The sequence below is a fragment of the Elgaria multicarinata genome, chromosome 15 (genome assembly GCF_023053635.1).
Source record: "Elgaria multicarinata webbii isolate HBS135686 ecotype San Diego chromosome 15, rElgMul1.1.pri, whole genome shotgun sequence".
Taxonomy (NCBI): Eukaryota; Metazoa; Chordata; class Lepidosauria; order Squamata; family Anguidae; genus Elgaria; species Elgaria multicarinata.
In genome coordinates, this window is record NC_086185.1 from 2,715,476 (window position 1) to 2,734,907 (window position 19,432).

Genomic DNA, 19,432 nt, shown 5'->3' on the forward strand with positions numbered 1-19,432 from the left:
CAAGCCTTGTTTTGTTGAAAAATTGGGTGGTTTTTTTTGCCTTAGCTCGTACGTTTTGGCAACATCACTAGTAAGCACAAGAGACACGTCTAACCAATAAGACTGTTTTTTTAAAGAGGAACAGGCACAGGATGCTGCAAATTTCAGTGGTAGGCTTGCAGCTGGCGAAGGAGATGTTTCACCCTTTTTTCTTTGGGCCATTTTTCAAAGTTACCCCCTTATTTTTTCCCCTGTGGGAGAAAAGATCTAAGAGCCACTTCACTTCAACAGTAGATCTGCATCACAGGGAGTCCGGTTATTTTCTGACCCAAGTGGGATCCTTGCTCTTAGCTCATTCTTTCATTAATGAAGTCTCCTTGCCAGTTTAAAAATCAGAAAGCGGCCCCCACAACAAGAAAGGGTCCCCCTGCCCTGGTTTAGGCAAATATAGTAGTGGCAGACCAGGCGATCCAAAATATATAAACCCTTTTTTGTGTGTGGCTATTCTGGATAAACTTGAAGCACACAAGGAAACCTACTTTTTAAATGCCGGTCTCAATATCAAAAGCCTGAAATATTTGAAAAAGCTTTTGGACCATCTGCACCTTCAATCAAGGCTTGACTTCTGCAATGCGCTCTACATAGGGCTACCATTGTACCTAGTTTGGAAATTTCAACTAGTTCAAAATATGGCAGCCAGGTTGGTCACCGGTACACCTAGGGGTGACCACATTACACCAACATTAAAATCACTCCACTGGCTGCCAATTAGTTTCCGGGCAAAGTACAAAGTGTTGGTCATCACCTTTAAAGCCCTAAATGGTTTGGGTCCAGGTTACCTGAGGGATCGCCTTCTCCCATATAATCCGCCCCGCACACTCAGGTCCTCTGGGGTGAACTTACTTCAGTCAGCTAAAACTAGGCTGACATCAGTTTCCCAGAGGACCTTTTCTTCTGTCGCCCCCAGATTGTGGAATGGCCTGCCGGAGGAGATTCGTAAAATTAACTCTCTGTGTGATTTTAAGGCAGCTTTAAAGACTAGCCTTTTCCGGCAGGCCTATCCAGATCAATGTTAAATCATGATTTTTTAAGATGTATTAATTCCTGTTCTAATGTTGTTCCCCGCCTCGATCCAAAGGGAGAGGCGGGTAAGAAATAAATTTTTTATTATTATTATTATTATTATTATTATTATTATTATTATTATTATTAATATTATGCAATCGACTGCCAAATTCCAAACTGCGGTTCCTTCCTTTCTAATTCCACATTTTCATGATAGATTAATGGACACCTTTCCTCCAGAATAAATAAATGTGCAGCGCCAACTCCCCCTTTTCCCTCTGAGTCCATTCCTGAGATTTCCAACTTACGAGTGAGCACATTAATTCAGGAATGAGTTCAGCGGCAATCCCATTTGATGAAGAAGGTCTGTCTGGATATGCAATTTTCTCCTTCATACTAAAAGCCCTCGAAATTGTTTTTTTCTGAAGTGAGAGAATTCTAAAGTGCAAACAGCCTATATAAATCTTAAAAGCTTAAAGGGCTTTTCTGCACCTCCCTTGATTTATACGTAACCTGCGTGGGGAAATGCATATTGATATTTTATCCATCCCAGTCATTCGTCACGGCATGTATTCATCTGCTTATTTCCTTGGAGAGTAGCTTTAGGTGCATATTGAGATTATTCACCTTGCTAATTTATGCCAGCTGACGTTTAAATTACAGGCTTTGAACAGGAGCTGAAGAAGCTAGTGTTTACACAGTGCTTGGAGCACAAATGTTGAATGTAAGTAGTCAGATTTTGCCACTTCCTCCTATGTACGCATCCGAGCAGTTCAGAATTATATAGACAAGGTAATGATGATAAGGAGGAGGAAGATGGAAAAACAAATATTTTGGCAGAAGGGATATGACTTTTCCTAGTTGTGCATTTCAGGCTTAGAATCAAGGACCGCAGGGCTCAGAGGGGTAGTCCGGCATCAGAGGCTGCTTCTCGCTCTGCTCTCTGTGCCATCAAGACTTGTGGCCAGAAAAGGGACTGCAGGTGTATCATACTGGGGCAATCCTCATGGGCCAGAAAATCATGTGACACCAGAAGGCCAATCCCATGCTGCTGAATGACAACATTTCCAGATCAACTCCCAGAGAGTGAACAAAAGAGAAAAGGAAAAGACATGAAGGAAAGGAAGAATACAAGTATCATCTGTGATTGGAATCTTTAGAGCCTCTTCCTATGCATGTTTTTACTCAATAGAAAGTCTTCCAGATTTCAGTGGAGCTTACTCTTTATACCACTATTGGGCGGTATAAAAATGTAATAAATAAATAAATAAATGTATGATTGAGCCCTATTCAGTCTCTAGGGCAAGAAGAGGGGTTCCAGATGAAGAAGAAATCCCACAGAAATATTTTGTTAAAAACAGCAGAGAAAACAAAGTTAAAATTTGCCAATGCTAGTTAATCCAAGATTTTATACTGAAAAGTATTTTGACATCTTTGAGCCAACACGTTTATAGTTGCTGCAATGAAATTTTTAATTTTGTGCTCTAATGAACACAAATCGATCCGTACTCCGTGTTGGCAAAACTTATGATGGCTGCATAATTGAGAGAACTCAGTTGCATTAAAAAACAAAGAAAGAAAAACACACCCCACAAAATGTAGCAAACTGCCAAGACATGAAAGTGTAGGATGGACAGCCAATGCGATGGAACTGCGTCCACTGCCACGCTTGGTTAAGAGGAGGCTTTGAAAATTCTCATGTACAAGCTTGCTGTCATTCTTTTCCCCAGTCTGGGTAATTGCAGGATTACAGATGGTTAATGGTTGTGAAGAGGGCTTCATCTTCTGTTTAGAAAAACACCCCCCCAAACACCAATATTTAAAATATTATAGAAGCTGCTGCAGTTTGTGTGGAGGGAAAAAAGTATGTATCTCTTTCTGGTCTGTCTTCTCATACAAGTAATTGTATCTGTTCCAACTTTCCCCATTCTGTCACCCTCCAGGCATGCTGACTACAATTCCTTTCCCTTAGTGCATCCGGGAAATGGCTTTGATTTCCACCCATCTCCAGGCTCACCTGTCTGAATCACCACTGTCAGAAGCTTCCTCAGGACCTGCTGCTCCATCATTAGGGATGGGAGACCTAGAGATGCTTGAGTCTCTCCAAACTCCACTTTGTAGCTCAGTTCATCGCACTCCTGTTCTCATATGTGTCCTGTTTTCCTTTTCATTCGAATGTGCATTTTCATTGGACACTTTCACCCCATTGATTAAAGCATGGAAATGTGTATTTTGTTAAAAAGAATGTACATTTTAAGGTGCACACTTTTCAAAATACAAATTTTTCAAATGTAATTGCAAGTTCTGGAATTTGCAAACTTTGTTGTTGTTTTGTTTGAAAAACACACACTCTCATTTGTATTTGGGATTGTGAGCAGGGAAAGTTTGAATAATTTGTGAACTGAACTGAAATTCTTGTACATCCCTATACATGGTGAGCAAAGTCAGAGATGCAGGAGGTACACACCATGTCTATTTTCTACCCAGCTGGAGGCAAAAGGAACTCTGTTTATAATGTGCTTACTTTCCTCTTGACATGGACCACTGGTAATCTACTTATTATTATTTTTTATTATTATTATTATTTATTTATATAGCACCATCAGGTCCCTTGGTTAATGCCCAGTGCTGTCAAGATAGCCAACTCCTGTAATTAAAAAGTTCACCAGCTGGATGAGACCTGATGGATGAGCCAATACCTGATAAGAATTACATTGGTAAGGTGAGAATTACATGACTCAACAAGACTTTGATGTGTGATGGGGAGTGGAGGCAGAGAGTGAAACAACAACAAGAAGAAAAGTGTCAAATTTCTCCACTCCTAATGCTTTCTTTTTCTTCTTCCTTGGCTCGTGCCAGTCATCTTGTTGAACTGTGGGTTATTGTGTTGTTTGACTGCAGCATGTTTTCTGCAGGGTGGATTGTTAACCATGCAGTGTGGCTTATTTTTCTTGAACAAGCCCATGGTTAGTTGTTGGGTTGTTCAGAGTGGTTACCAAGCCATACTGCATGGTTAACAAGCTATCCTGTGGGAAATGCACTATGTTCAGACAACACGATAACCTATGGTTCAACTACCGCCCACAGTTCAACAACAGACCCCACTCAGCCATTGTGGGTTCATGTGATGTGTGAACCCAGCCAATTAGTGCTGTGGGACTCCCCAGATCTGTGCTTCTTTGTCCCTTGCGGTGTGCTGCTCAAGATAAAGATCCCCAATTTTTCAGGGCAATGAAGTTCTTCCAAGCACCAGGATGACTCCACCTATCCAAGGAACACGTTAGTTTTTCCTGACCTGACAGTTACAAAAGCTTCCAGGTTATGGCTTTACCTGGGCAACAGGTGGTCTTGAGTGGTGGTGTAGTGGTGGATTTTGAGTGCAGGTGCTCATCATGACAGTCCCTCAAGGAAAGCCCTCCCCCAAATCAGGCAGCTGTGTTGATGCATATCAACATACCAGTTCTAGCACTTTGCTTCTCCACCCATTCAAGACCAAGACACCCCCAAGTACTTTGCATTACAATAGGGAATGATATATCGTTGCTGGGAAAATCTAGTCTTCCCCATCAATTGTGAGGATTATAACAGAGCTCAGGGGGAGGTTCGAATTTTTGGCAGCTGACCTCAGCATCAACAATTATGTTTATCAGCTCCTCACATTTGTATCTGCCTGTCCTCCAAGAAGCCCAGATGCATGAGGGAGAGTTCACTGGATCCTCACCACATCCCTGAGATGAAAGAGCTAGGCTGAGAAATTTGACTTGCAGACATGAGATGATATAAACACAGCTCTCTTTGGGTGCCTCCAAAGCTCTACCCATTTTGCCACACTGCTGATTGGTCCAAACTCCCAGGTGAAAATAAAATGTGCCCTTATACTTTCACTATTCATAGGACACAAAATGTAAACACTCTAGTCTGGAAGCTGACTTTGATCACTGAACTCTTATCTGAGAAGTTGGGGGTGGTGGTGGAATACAAACAATTCAGAAGCAAATGTTCCAAATATGGCTATTCTTCTACCCCACCAGAAGGGTTGCTAATGAATTTGTTGCATGAATGCACAGACAGATTGGGAACTAGAGGAATGCTGGCCAGCCCAACATATTCCTGGCACCAAAAAGCCTATTTGTACCCATACAACGTTTCCTCTAGAGTATGATTCTCATCCAGAGGTGATTTTCCAATAAAATCAGCCTCAATTATTGCTAGCACAGGAGCAACCCTGGAGGGAGGATAAGAGGCAATTCAATCGCTGGAAATGCTACACGAAGCAAAATTAACCTTGCCGTGCTATTATCCTATGAAACGTTTTGCTAGTTTCTCCTCTTTCTTTGATATTAATTGGCCCTAAATGGAGGAGGGGAGGAGGGAAATCTCCATACATGCCTAACTCCGTTTATAAAATAAAATAAAATAAAATAAAAGTTGTTTAATGTATAGATGCACACACAAAAAAGGGAGAAAGGCAGAGGAAATGAAACGGGCTAATCTTTTAAATACTCTGTTGTTAGTCTTTCTATTTTATATAGGAGAACAATATTGCCATTTCAGATGTGTTTCAATGTGCTCATAAAAAAGGGACAGAACTGAGGCACGGGGTAATGCTGTTTTCAATGTGAACTTGGTGTCTGCTTACCAAAACAGCAGCCACCTGTCTAGAATCATAGAATCATAGAATAGCAGAGCTGGAAGGGGCCTACAAGGCCATTGAGTCCAACCCCCTGCTCAATGCAGGAATCCACCCTAAAGCATCCCTGACAGATAGTTGTCCAGCTGCCTCTTGAAGGCCTCTAGTGTGGGAGAGCCCACAACCCCACTAGGTAACTAGTTCCATTGTCGTACTGCTCTAACTGTCAGGAAGTTTTTAGTTCCTAGTTCCTCTCACCAAAACATCTAGTAGAACTTACTCATAACCAGTATATCAGAGATGGGGAATGTGCGACGTTCATCTCCAACTTCCGTTGACCCTGAAAATTGGACATGTGGGCTGGGACTGAGGGGATGCTGTTGATCAACCACATCGGTAGGACGACAGGTTGCCCAGAGCAGCATTAGAGTGTGGGAAAGGGAGTGAAAAATATAAACATGGTGCACATAACCTTGGCCTTAATTCCCCTCCCACCTTCCAGGGTACTAAAGTGCTTAGATCAGGAAGTGCAGCAGCCTGGGAGGTTGAAGAGCAATGGAGAGATATGTACTAGAAAGAATCACACACAATGCCCTCAGCCAGCTCGCAGCAATCAAGGAAGCTCGAAAACACCACAAAAATAAATCATACCCTGAGAATGAGGCAGAACAATGGAAGCCTCTTTCATGGGGGAAGAAAACTTTTGAGAGAATTGGAGGTCAGATTTAGGCACAACACTAGCTCCACCTCTTTCCTGTAGGTAGACACAACACTGCCCCCACTCACACCTACACTGTGGTGGATACAAACTGGCAACACGGTTGATGCTTTTGCTATTTGCAGCGGCAACACAAAAACAAAACAAAAAGAAAAGCCCTTACAAGAAAAGGAAGCTGTGCTACACCTCCTGCCCATGGTCAGCCTTCCCTGTGAGCACCTGTTGAGAGGATTTCTCCTCCCCCTGGAGAACTTCAATGAAGACACCTCCCCCCACCCCACGCTGCCAATTTCTGGAGAACTGGAGAACTTCAATGAAGACACCTCCCCCCACCCCATGCTGCCAATTTCTCTGCCCACAAACAGGGTGGAGAATTTTGAGAGGCCCTTTGAACTCGGCTCTAGTTCAGACCCTACCAACAGTGACTGCTTTCCAAAGGTATGAGAAGAGGTTTACCATGGTTATCTTCCAGACTGATAAAAATGTACCTAGCAAAATATGCCAAGAGAATAATGCCCCCCTCCCAAATAAAGGCAAAGGAAGAAAAGAGGGAAGAAGAAGAAGAAGAAGAAGAAGAAGAAGAAGAAGAGAAATAGTTATTATCTTGTGCCTAAAGTAGTACATTTTTAAGTAGCTGTGATGGCCGTGGACTAAATCAGAAAGGAGCTGCAAGGAAGGGGGAAAGATCTAAAGAGACAATCAAGCTCAAATAAAGCCACATGCGGATGGCTGAATGGTAGGAGCTTTGCAAAAGTCAGAATTTACATTAAAAACTCCCCCCCCCCGGTATTGGGGAATTAGCGTGATATAATCAAAAGGGATTTAATATGTTTCTTGGCAAACAGTTTAAGAAACTGGTGTCTGGTAATTCCTTCCCAACACCAACCTTTACCTTGTCAGAGCAATTTTCAGCATTTGCCAGAGACAACAAAAAGAATGGAACGCAAGGTAACATACAGTACATGGGGCTCCGATGTGATCTCCCTGCCAGGCAATGACAACGCTCAGGCCTGCTTTGCTTCCTGAGACAGTGGTGAATCTATTATGTTGTGGGTACGCTGCAGTGAAGTCTCTGTGATGATATTAGTATGCACTCGTATGGAAAAGTTCTAATTTCAGGTACAGAACTGCAGTTATAAGTGGGGATGGACACATCTGTCATTTTTAGTATCTCCCACATTCTTTTTTTTTTTTAAAAAAAATCTCAAATACATCCTCTCCAAAACACAAAGAATTATGTGATTTTTAGCAGGGCTGTGCTCCGCTTCACATCGGAGCATAGGAGCAATAGCGAGGCGGCTTGATTCGCCTCCGACAAAGGCGGAGACGAAGTGGGTCAGGGGTGCTGCGGATTGAGGCGAAGAGGATCGAGACCAAGCGGATGCTTGGCCTCGATCCGGAGCTCCAAAAAAAAGGTAAGTGGGGGCTTACCTGGCGCTGCCGCAGTCCGTGCAGTGCCGGTGGCAGAGCCAGGTATGGGGTCAGAGGGAGGGGGGCTTACCTGCCTCTGTCGTAGTCTGGCGGCAGCTTCAACTGAGGCTGAGACTCAAACCGAAAGACCAGGCTGCAACCATGGCCTGCCCTTCTGCTTTGAGCCTCGGCCTCAGGTGAAGCTGCTGCCAGAACGCGACAGACACAGGTAAGGGGGGAGGAGGCCTTACCTGGTGCTGGCGCTACCACTGCAGTCTGTGTGGCGATGGCGGTGGAGCCAGGTAAGGGGACAGGGTCTTACCTGAGTCCATCATGTTCTGGCAGCTGCTTCACCTGAGCCTCAAACCTGAAGACCAGGCCGCAACCGTGGCCTGGTCTTCCTGTTTGAGTCCTCGGCCTCAGGTGAAGCTGCTGCCGGAACACGACGGACTCAGGTAAGGGGGGAGGAGGGAGGGGGCCTTACCTGGCGCCGCCGCTGCGGAGCTCCAATTCGCGGATCAGAGTGTGGAGCGGAGCGGGGCGGGGGTCTGTGCACAGCCCTAATTTTTAGTCAGTTCTTATCAGAAACTGAACTGAACTGAACTTCTCACCCATCTGTACCAGTCAAACTCAACTGATGCCATTCCCAGCATGGAGAAGACCATGTTGTATCTGCCTGCCATATTTTATTTATTTATTTATTTATTGCACTTATATACCGCTCCCATAGCTGTTAAAGTTGAGGTGCCTGTCATAAAAAAAGGCATAGCAACCCTAAATTAGGGTGAACACGGTTGAATACACAGGGATTCAAACCCAGACTTAAGAACTAAGCACTGAAAACACTGGACCTGGATTGATGAAACTCCAAGTATAGGTTCCTCCCACATTCTATGTTGCTGTGGGGTAGGATGAGGGATTTCAGTACAGGGCTGCCAGCTTGGGGAATAACCCTAACCCTAAACCTATTTTTTTTTGTAAAGTGTTTTTTCTCTCTTGGAATTTTACAGCCTCATCCCCCTCCTCCTCATAGAATCATAGAATAGCAGAGCTGGAAGGGCCTACAAGGCCATCGAGTCCAACCCCCTGCTCAATTCAGGAATCCACCCTAAAGCATCCCTGACAGATGGCTGTCCAGCTGCCTCTTGAAGGCCTCTAGGGTGGGAAAGCCCACAACCTCACCAGGCAACTGATTCCATTGTCATACTGCTCAAACAGTCAGGAAGTTTTTCCTGATGTCCAACTGGAATCTGGCTTCCTTTAACTTGAGCCCGTTATTCCGTGTACTGCACTCTGGGAGGATCGAGAAGAGATCCTGGCCCTCTTCTGTGTGACAACCTTTTAAGTATTTGAAGAGTGCTATCATGTCTCCCCTCCATCTTCTCTTCTCCAGGCTAAACATGCCCAGTTCTTTCAGTCTCTCTTCATAGGGCTTTGTTTCCAGACCCCTGATCATCCTGGTTGCCCTCCTCTGAACACGCTCCAGCTTGTCTGTGTCCTTGAACTGTGGAGCCCAGAACTGGACGCAATACTCTAGATGAGGCCTAACCAGGGCCGAATAGAGAGGAACCAGGACCTCACGTGATTTGGAAGCTATACTTCTATTAATGCAGCCCAAAATAGCATTGGCCTATCGCACTGTTGGCTCATATTCAACTTGCGATCTACAACAATTCTAAGATCCTTCTCGTTGGAATTGTTAGAGATTGCAAGTTGAATATGAGCCAACTCCTCCTCCTCCTCCTCCTCCTCCTCCTTCTCCTCCCATTGCTTAGCTCTCTTTAAATCCGTGAAGTACCATGAGCGCTGATGGTGCTGTAAAATTTATTTTAAAAGATTTAATGTAAATCAATTAATGACCAATGAACTGAATAAAAAACCACACAAATTATTATGGAGAATCACAGGCGTGTCGTCCTCTGAGGATGAGGCAGGAATGGGGAGGGGGACAAAGCTCAACTGATAAACTCTTATCGCCAGTTGCAATTTCCAATGCAAAAATGACTGTAGCTCCATGGCTGTGCATGTGCTTGGCGTAGAGCAGGTCTCAGGCTCAATCCCCGGCATCTCCAGGTAGGACTGAAGAAGTTACCTGAAAACCTGGAGAGCCACTGCCAGCCAGTGCCAACAATACTGGGCTAGATGGACCTAGGCCTGACTCAGTATTAGGCAGCTTCCTATATTCCTAATTCTTGTACTTCTGCTTATGAAGCTTATTAATGTCCTTCCTACAGTTGTGGAAATGTATGAAAATATGTTTTCCTTTAAAAAAAATACAGGAGAGATGTGGAACAGGAGGCACAAAGCTGCTGTCTTCTTCTTCTTCTTCTTCTTCTTCTTCTTCTTCTTCTTCATCATCATCATCATCAACAACAACATCATCATCATTTTTCTGACTTCAGTTCCAGCATAAAGGAGAAGATTATTTTTTACTCTTAACCTTCATTACCGTGACACAACGAAATGGAGAAAGGATATCTGTGAGTGCACTAAGTGCTCCCTGTCTGGCTAAAGTAGACAGAAGATGTTGCCTGTTCACCTCTCTTGGTTCCGTAGGGATATGAAGACCTATTTATATTTAACAGGAGATTTGAAATAGAAACATGTATTATACGAATTGCTCTGCTTGCCTGCCCTTTGGGCCACTGAATCATTGGGGGGGGGGATATCACCTTTTCTTAGTCCCCCTAAGACATCACACTTTCCATGGAAGGATCCAGCAAGGCTGAGCCACACGTGGGTTTACTTCTGCCTGGGCAAGTGATTTGTGAGTGGATCTCATTACAAGATCCGTGCTGGTTTATTGTATGCAATATTCAGTGACTGAAGCAAGTTAATGGCAATTTAAGGGGTTATTCCAGGATAGCTGGCTATGCCATCAAGGCTCATGTGTACTTTCCTGGTTGCGAAAATGAAAACATTTCTTTCTTTGCTTGAATGTTAAAGTGCAATTCAGTTCTGCAATGGAACCTGAAAGACAGCTTGAAATACTCATTAAAAATAGCCTACATACAAAAACAAATGGTAGAATCAATCAATCAAAACATAAAAACAGCAGAAACTTTAGACAACAGCACTAAGGGAAAAAATGTCCACCTGAAATTTACCATCCTATCCTGAGGTGGTGAAGTTGTTTGCGTGTGCGTAAGAGAGAGAGAAGTGGGGGCCTTCTCCAAGAGTTGGGTTTTTTTTAAAAAGAAATCTGTCTTCTGAGAAATTTTGGTTCAGTTAGTGCTGAATGAGACTCTGTTGCTAGTTCATACTGGGGGAGAAAGGAAGTGATTGGCTATGAAAGAAGCATCGCCCGGTCCAATCCTTCACTAGATAGAAAGGTATTGGAATGTGGGTTGATCCACAGTTATGACTGAAATTCTCCATTCTATTCACAGGCAATGAAATTGGAAGGGACATTTTGCCAACTGTTCTTTGGGGAAGGGATTCTTGAACAGTTATGGGGCAGGCTGAAAAAGGAAATCCCAACTTTTGCTCAGTTCTAAAATAATAATAATAGTAAGAATTAGACTTAATTAGTTTTAATGTGGGTTGAGGGTTTTAATGGAATTGTTTTATATGTTATTGTAAAGCGCCTCGATGCCAGAAATGGTGAGGCGGCGCTATAAAAATGCTTTAAATAAATAAATAATAAATAACTAGAAAGAGCAACCGTAGCATTCATGGGAACAATGAATTACCAAACCAATGACTGGAAAGCAAACCTAAACAAAAGTTGTTCTCAGTTAAAGGCATAGCAAGGAAGGGCCAACTGAACCTCTCGCGGTGCCAGTCCACTCTCCGCCACTTCTAAAAAGGGTCCATCTGGTGGTGGGACACAGAGCAGTCTTGTTCCCCTGACAAGGTCAAAGTGTGTGGGCAGGTGGGCAGGTTAAAAAATCAGCCTCATAAGGAAGTCAGAGAAGAGTACAGTTTTCAAGTCAATTCTTATTCCACGCTTTCAAAAAACTCCCTACATATACCTGGGGCTCTTCCACACGTCGTACTCAGGCCGCTTCCATGCGCCCCCAGTGCACCCCGAAAACGATCGTGTAGCTTGCCTGTAAAAGAGACGAGGAAGAGGCGTCCTTGCCGCCACCGCCACCCACCTCCCTCCTCGCCGGACAGTTCGGAGAGCGAGCTGTCCGTCCCGGCCGGCAAGGAGGGAGGTGGGTGGCAGTGGCGGCAAGGACGCCTCTTCCTCGTCTCTTTTACAGGCAAGCTACACGATCGTTTTCGGGGTGCACTGGGGGCGCATGGAAGCGGCCTGAGTACGACGTGTGGAAGAGCCCCTGGAAAGCATCCTACGTGCAAGATCAGAACTTCAAACCTAGTGTTAAACAATTCCGTAACACGGACTGAAATCTGATTCCAGCAGAGAGCCACAATGTCAGCAAAGTGCAAGAGTAGAGAATATTTTTACACTAATGACAACTGAGAACCTTTCTTTCATTCTCCCCCTTTTCATATTGTAACAGATGTCAACTGTAGTTAGGTTCAATTCAACTTATTAGCACGTGGCTTTCAGCCAACAGCCATTCACATTTGCAGAAGTATACTATCACATATGTCTTAATAAGAGAACCGTGTTTTTAAAAATGTATGTGATAAGTCACATATGCTATGAGGAATATGTGCATCTTTCACTTGGGATGACAATGGAAGCTACTAAACTTTGCTGAGTGCAGCTGAAGAACATTAACATTCAAGAGGAATTTCTGATGACATTTGAACACACAACAAAACTGACAGCATTAGCAAAAAAGCAAAAGCAAAACAAACTGAACTGTCATTTCTTTGCCATGTAAAACCGTCTTTTTAGTTTGTTTGTACAAAAAGATGTCTTCTACCACCACAGTTTTCTACCCACTTCCTGAAGCTTCAGGAAAACTATTCCGCAACATCTCATCTAAAGTGGAACCCCAGAGAATTCTGGGGCAAGCTCTAGATAGCAGTATTAGTTCTTTGAGGGCATTGTGTAGGCCTATTGGGACTCGTTGCCCGTGAGACCTGAGAGTGTGACTAAGAACAGGGTTGGGGAACCTCCAGTCTTGGGGCCTATTTCAAGGCAACACTAGTTTAAATCAAACAACTGGAAGTCAGAAATCCTTGCAGAGCTACTGAAAATCCCCCACAGATTTACCAGAAGATCTTAATTTGCCATCTGATCCTCTCTTCTTCAAGAAGTATTGGGTGGTAGGATCTCAAATCTTATTCTAATGAGCTACACAGTATCAGGAAAATTCCCCTTAGGTATAAAACAAGGCAAGGATGGTCAACTCAAAAAATGGTCCTCTTTTAGTTCCAAGGTCAGGTAAAACCATACAGTCCCACCAACTTTTTAGGCAAGCAAAACTAATTACCGTATTTCTTCGATTCTAAGATGCACTTCCCCCCCATATAAACATCTCTAAAACAGGGTGCGTCTTAGAATTGCAGGTGCGATTATTATTCTTAGAATCAAAGTTTTTTTTTGTTGGTGGTACTGAAATTAGTGTGTGTTTTACAATTGATGGTGTCTTACAATCAAAGAAATACAGTAATAAAAATACATGGCATAATACCCTGGGAAGCTCTCCTATGCAAGTCCTGTTGAAGCCAATGGGAGCAGTGTAAAAGTACTGTACTAGGCCGGCCCTACCATGAGGCAGAGTGAGCAACTGCCTCAGGCGGAAGATACGAGGGGGCAGTGGCCCAGTGACCATTCCTCCCAACCACTCCCTTGGAGGACAGAGCAGTGGGTGCAACATGTCCTGTCCTGCACCCCTAAAACTAGCCTGCTGCCTTCTGGTGTGGGGGTGGAGGCTATGCCATCGCTAGTGTATGATTATGATTTAAGTGCTATTCCTATCAGCTTCTATATGTGGAATGGACTGGGCACTTTCTTGTCTTTAGGAGGCAAAATGTTCTGAATCAGCCCTGTAAAGTCATTGCACAGGAGGATTTCCCTGTGGAGTATGCCCCCTGGACACCTGGGAACTGTCCCAGTACCAGTTCCATTGTCACAAGAAGTAAAGGAGCCCAGTGAAGAGTTACACACAAACGGGGCTAAGGAGAGAGGGGGGGGGAGAGAGAGAGAGAGATGCTTGTACCTCCTGCTGAAATGGCCTCATTATAAGAAGGCTTCGCTTCCACTCTAATAACTGTGGGCTTTAAGGGGAAAACCGTAACTTTGCACAGGTGGGTAAACTAATAAAATGTATCAAAAATGCCAAGCAGAATGTAATTAATATGCCTAATTTACTCCCATGGGAACTAATTGAAGCAAAATCCATGAGCACATTCAAAAAGCACTCAAACAGAAAGGCCACAGAGTATAAATTATACATGGAGTCTGGAGATCTAGTCTGGCTGGTTGGCTGGATGTCAGAGTAATCTTTCTTTCTGTCTGTCTCAGGCCTCATATACGTAGTCATAGCTTAACTGCAGGTACAACAGTAACCTGTTGGGTGCATTCACATGCTCAAGCTCATGGAGGTGAAGGCTATCCATGGCTACTAGTCCTGATGGCTCTATGCTACTTCTAGTACCAGAGGTAGCATGCCCATGTATGCCAGTTGCAGGGGAACATGGGTGGGGTGGGGGTTTAGATGCACTCATGTCCCACTTGTGGGTTTCCTGTGGGCAGCTGGTTGTGTGAACGGAATGCTAGACAAGATGGACCTGGTCTGATCCAGCAGGGCTCTTAAGCACAGCAGCAGTGGGGGGATGAATGCATCTATCCGCTTTGCCTTCCTTCAAATTTGATTTAAAAACAACAACAACAACAAAAACAACAACAACAAAACCCGCAAGTTCTTCCCATCCCATATAACTGTAATAATTCTTATCTGAAATGAACTGAAACCAATTCACATCCATCTGCACTTGCCAAATTCTGTAGGTACAGTTACTCCCATCATAGAGAAGACCATGTTTTACCTGCCTGCCCGCCATAAAGCTGTTAAAGACGAGGAGCCTGTCAGAAAAAGAGAGTTGGCAACTCCAATCCAGCACCAGAAACATGCTGAATAGACAGAGATTCAAACCCAAACTTTAGAGAGTCAGCAGAGGTTGGTGGCTCTGATTTTGGTGGGGCTGTGAATCCATTCTGGGTTTCAATAAGAACCTGCCAGAACTCCGAAGGAGCAATCCAAGGTGCTGAACCTATTTTGGAGATAAAGCTCAGCACCCCCGATAGCTCCTTTAGAGTTCTGGCTGGTTCTAAATGAAAACCAGAATCGATTTACAACTTTACTGAACTCGGGGTCATGAGCTCAAAGTCCTGGGCCTGGTTGGGTGAATGTTACTCTTGGGCCTTAGCTAGATCTAAGGTTTATCCCGGGATCATCCCGGGGTCATCCCTGTTCATGTAAATGACACACAGGATATCCCGGGAGCAGGCAGGGACGACCCCGGGATGATCTCGGGATAAACCTTAGGTCTAGCTAAGGCCTTGGTTTCTCCCACAGTTGATTTTCATCTGGATGGCAGCATATGGAGAAGTGGTTAGCTTTTCTACTCTGCATGCCATGGTCCTAGTCCTGAGAAGGCCTCCCTGTGGCTAATATGTTAAAACAATAGCAGATGTGTTAAATGTTGTCACACATTTAATGTAACACGTAGTTTGGCTGTTAGACTGTAAGCATTTTGAGGCAAAGACCTATCCTGGTTGCTTAATGTCACTCTGAGAAGTACCATGTCCTTTGAGGTTTGAGAGTCATCATCACCATCCAACCACCACCACCACCACCTATGACATCACAGAAAGCAGTTTAAAAAAATAAAGAGAACAACGTGAAATGCCTTTGAAAACTGGAGCCTGGCAGATTGCTTAACTTTTCTTGTAGAGCTCTTTTAAAACACGTGGAAATATTTTCCATATCTGCAAGCAGATTTCTGCAACAGGCTGGGAAGACCCTGGCACATTGGTGTAAAATACCATTCCTAGGCATCGAACATACCCTGCGTTATTTCCCCTCTGTCAGACCTTCCCAGAGATTGCAATTAAAAAACATAATCTTTTTAGCATGGGTGCTCTCCCCCTCAAGGCTTGGAGATCGCTGCACTGAATGTGATTATAATATCATTTAGCAGCTATTCATAGATGGCACATATTAATTTATGTAAACCAGAGACAACTTGGGGCATACAGTCATCAGGGAGCTATGAAAAAATCGAACGCCTATCCTTGCGGATCAGGGACTTAAAAAAAAAGAAAATGATATATCTACGGAGTAACCTGAGTCACAATTACTGTTTTTCTTGCCTTGGTGCGGACTTTTATTTGTGTTCATTTGCTTGTAATTCATTCAACTTGAATTTCCCCCACAATGGATACTAAAAAACAAACAAAAAACTTACTTTACAGGAATGTTTCGAGGCTTTGTCTTCTCTGCAGTCTATAAATAAAAAAAGAAAGCAAAAGAGCTGTTAGCTAACCCTTAGCAAGCATGACCTTTTAGAGAGGGGGGGGGGGGAGAACAACCCAAATGTGTTTTTTTTAAAAAAAAGGACGGCATATTTCTGAGAACTGAAAATGAACACAACTATGGAAGTTTCCATAATTAAGCAGGAAGCATCACAGGAGACACAACTCTTTTATCAATTTGGCCGGCGAGACCACATCACGCCAGCCCTTCATTGGCTGCCAGTCCAGGTCTGGGCCCGATTCAAAGTGGTGGTACTAACATTCAAAGTCCTAAACAGTTTGGGGCCAGGTTATTTGAAGGAATGCCTCCCCCCGTATGTGCCTACCTGGACCTTAAGATCCACAGGGGTCCTTCTCCGTGAGCCCTGCCAAAGGAAGTGAGGCAGGTGGCTACCAGGAGGAGGGCCTTCTCTGCTGTGGCACCCTGGCTGTGGAACGAGCTCCCCAGAGAGGTCCGCCTGGCGCCTACACTGTACTCTTTCCGTCGCCAGCTGAAGACCTTTTTATTTTCTCAGTATTTTAACATCTAAATTTAACTTAAATTTAAACCTTGTTTTAATTCCAAATTTTAACCTATATCAATTTCTGCTGTGTGGTTTTATCCTGGTTGTGCTTTTTATATTGTATTTTGTATTTGTGTTTTTAGATTGTTGGTTGTTTTTATGCTCTTTATGATTTTAATTTTTGTGAACTGCCCAGAGAGCTTCGGCTATTGGGCGGTATAAAAATGTAATAAATAAATAAATGTTAATGGCTTAGGGCTGACGTTTGTGAGGGGGGGGGAATGCAATACAACAGAACCTCAGAGATGCAGATGGTAAAGGCGTAATGCTGCCAAATTGGGGGGGGGCGGGGCTTCATAAGTTCACCATGGGCTCACTTTGTAGGTGCACCCAGCAGCAGGGAGCTGCATCTCTGGGGTGCAATCTCATGCTGCAGAGGAGTGTGCCTGAACAGCATGGCCACATGGATTTGAGGCCTCCCTCTAGGGGAGGGAATTCAGTGAAAGAGACGCTCATGGCTGTGCCCAGGCAGATGGCCGTGCTATTCAATGTAGTTCAAGGAACCATGTCATGCAGCTCCATGTAGGGACACCAGAGAAATCCATTTGGGGGTGAAGTTCAAGGAATTTTCGTAGACTCAGCTCCCCTGACTGCGGCACCTGACTTGACCTGCAGTAAGTTGGGCCACTTCATGGATTTTCCAGGAATTTTGTGCATCTTGTTGTTGTTGTTGTTGTCCTTTGGAAAGTTCTGCAAATTGCATGAATTTCTGAGCAATTAGCAAAATTAAGGCCGAATTTGCACAAATTATAGGCAAATTTGCATAATTTGTGCAAATTCAGGGTAATAATTTGCACAAACTTGGCTGTAATTTGCACAAATTGCCCAGAAATTTTTTGCAGATCCCCCCCCCCACATAATGCACAAAACATTCCCGCAGTTCAGCAGGGCTTGCAGCCGCAAAGCAAGTCGTATACAAGCAGAAAAAGAACTGGATTTTCCAGCGACGGCCGTCCTTAGTTCCATGCAGTTTGATGTGCTTGTGAAAGGGGCCAATCCCAAGCACTGAGCTAATTTGTGTCTACTAGACCAATCTCCAAGTCACGTTACATGCATGTTTTAATAAAAAGCTGTTGCAAGGCACACGGAGTTGAGTTTCTGGAGACCCATTTTTACAAATTTCCCAACTGAACAACATGTGGTATGTAGGACTGCATAATTCTGAGCCCAATTCAAGGTGCTGGTTTTAACCTATAAAGCCTTACACGACTTGGGACCACAATACCTGATGGAACGCCTCTCCTGACATGAACCTACCCATACACTGCGCTCAACATCTAAGGTCCTCCTCTGGGTGCCTATGCCAAGGGAAGCTCAGAGAGCGGCAACCAGGGAGAGGGCCTTTTCAGTGGTGGCCCCTCAATTATAGAATTATCTTCCTGACAAGGCTTGCCTGGCACCAACGTTGTTATCTTTTCGGTGCCAAGTCAAGACTTTTCTCTTCTCCCAGGCATTTAACAGCATTTAACAGCATTCGCTGAGTTTTTTAACCGACCCCAGAATAGTTGTTTTTAAATGGATATTGTCTGTTTTTGTTTGTATTTTATGCTTTTTATGGTTTTAAATTTTGTATATTTCTTTTTAATGTTCACTGTTTTTAACTTTTGTAAACCGCCCAGAGAGCTTCGGCTGTGGGGCGGTATATCATGTAATAATAATAATAATAATAATAATAATAATAATAATAATAATAGTGCTCTACCTACTGCCAGTGCCTTCACACACTCAGATAGGTAAATTCCTATGTGCCTATGCCTGAGAATGTGTTTAGATATTATGTTAAATTCACTGAAAAGAGGTGGGCCAGGTTCAGCTGCCCTGCTGTGCATTAATGGGTCTTGCTTGCAAGGGGTAGATGAAGAAGTGTGGTCAGTCTGTAGAATGGGGGAAAGTCAAAGTCATGACACTTCAGGGGGCTACTTGCTTTTATAACTTCAGAAATCAAGGTGATTATTGAGCGTTTGATGGGGACGAGTGTCAGCCTATGATTTCCGTCTGGCACTGACATGGGGATGGGCCTTCTCAGCAGTGACCCTATGGAATGAACTCCCCTCTGAAGTACATCAGGTCTCAACACTGGCATGTTTTAGGCATTTATTGAAAACATATCTGTGTACGTTGGCTCATCACCAGCCATGAGTTATCTTTGTACCAGCTTCATGGTACTGGTGTGCGCATGTGTGTGTGTGTGTGTGTGTGTGTGTGTGTGTGTTTTATTCTTCAGGGTTTGTTTCAAATGAAAAGTAGTATATGAATATTGTAAACCAATAAATAAGTAAAAATCACCCCAAATTAACAACCTTCCTTGAGTTGGTTTACATGCCCTAAAATTAGTACTCCACCATGTGAAGAATCAAGCATCATGGACCCACTTCTCCATTTGCCTTTGCTGAGTGTCTTATGTATGTGTGTGCATTTGTGTGTGTGTATGTGAGTGTGCACATGCATGTGTGTGAAAGATTGTGGTGATGAATGTCATGTATGTTCAAAAACAAGATGGTGGTGCATATTCTGAGTGTAATTCCGTGCTGGATAGATCATGTGGGAACGAGTTGAGTAAAACTCGTGCAAAATGCAGTGTCCAGATTGATTTCGGGAACCAGAAGGTTCGACCATATAACACCTGCTCTGGTCCGCTTGCACTTGCTGCCTGTAAGTTTCCGAGC

The 19,432-nt window shown here is 43.8% G+C and overlaps 1 protein-coding gene across 1 annotated transcript in view; it reads right to left on the reverse strand.

The window, feature by feature from the left end:
* Nucleotides 1-19,432, reverse strand: part of AFF2 (ALF transcription elongation factor 2) — a 392,460-nt gene that overhangs the window by 68,268 nt on the left and 304,760 nt on the right. The window contains exon 9 of the mRNA XM_063141604.1: nucleotides 16,137-16,174. Coding sequence (XP_062997674.1) covers nucleotides 16,137-16,174 — 38 coding nt within the window. The remainder of the gene's footprint in view (nucleotides 1-16,136; nucleotides 16,175-19,432) is intronic.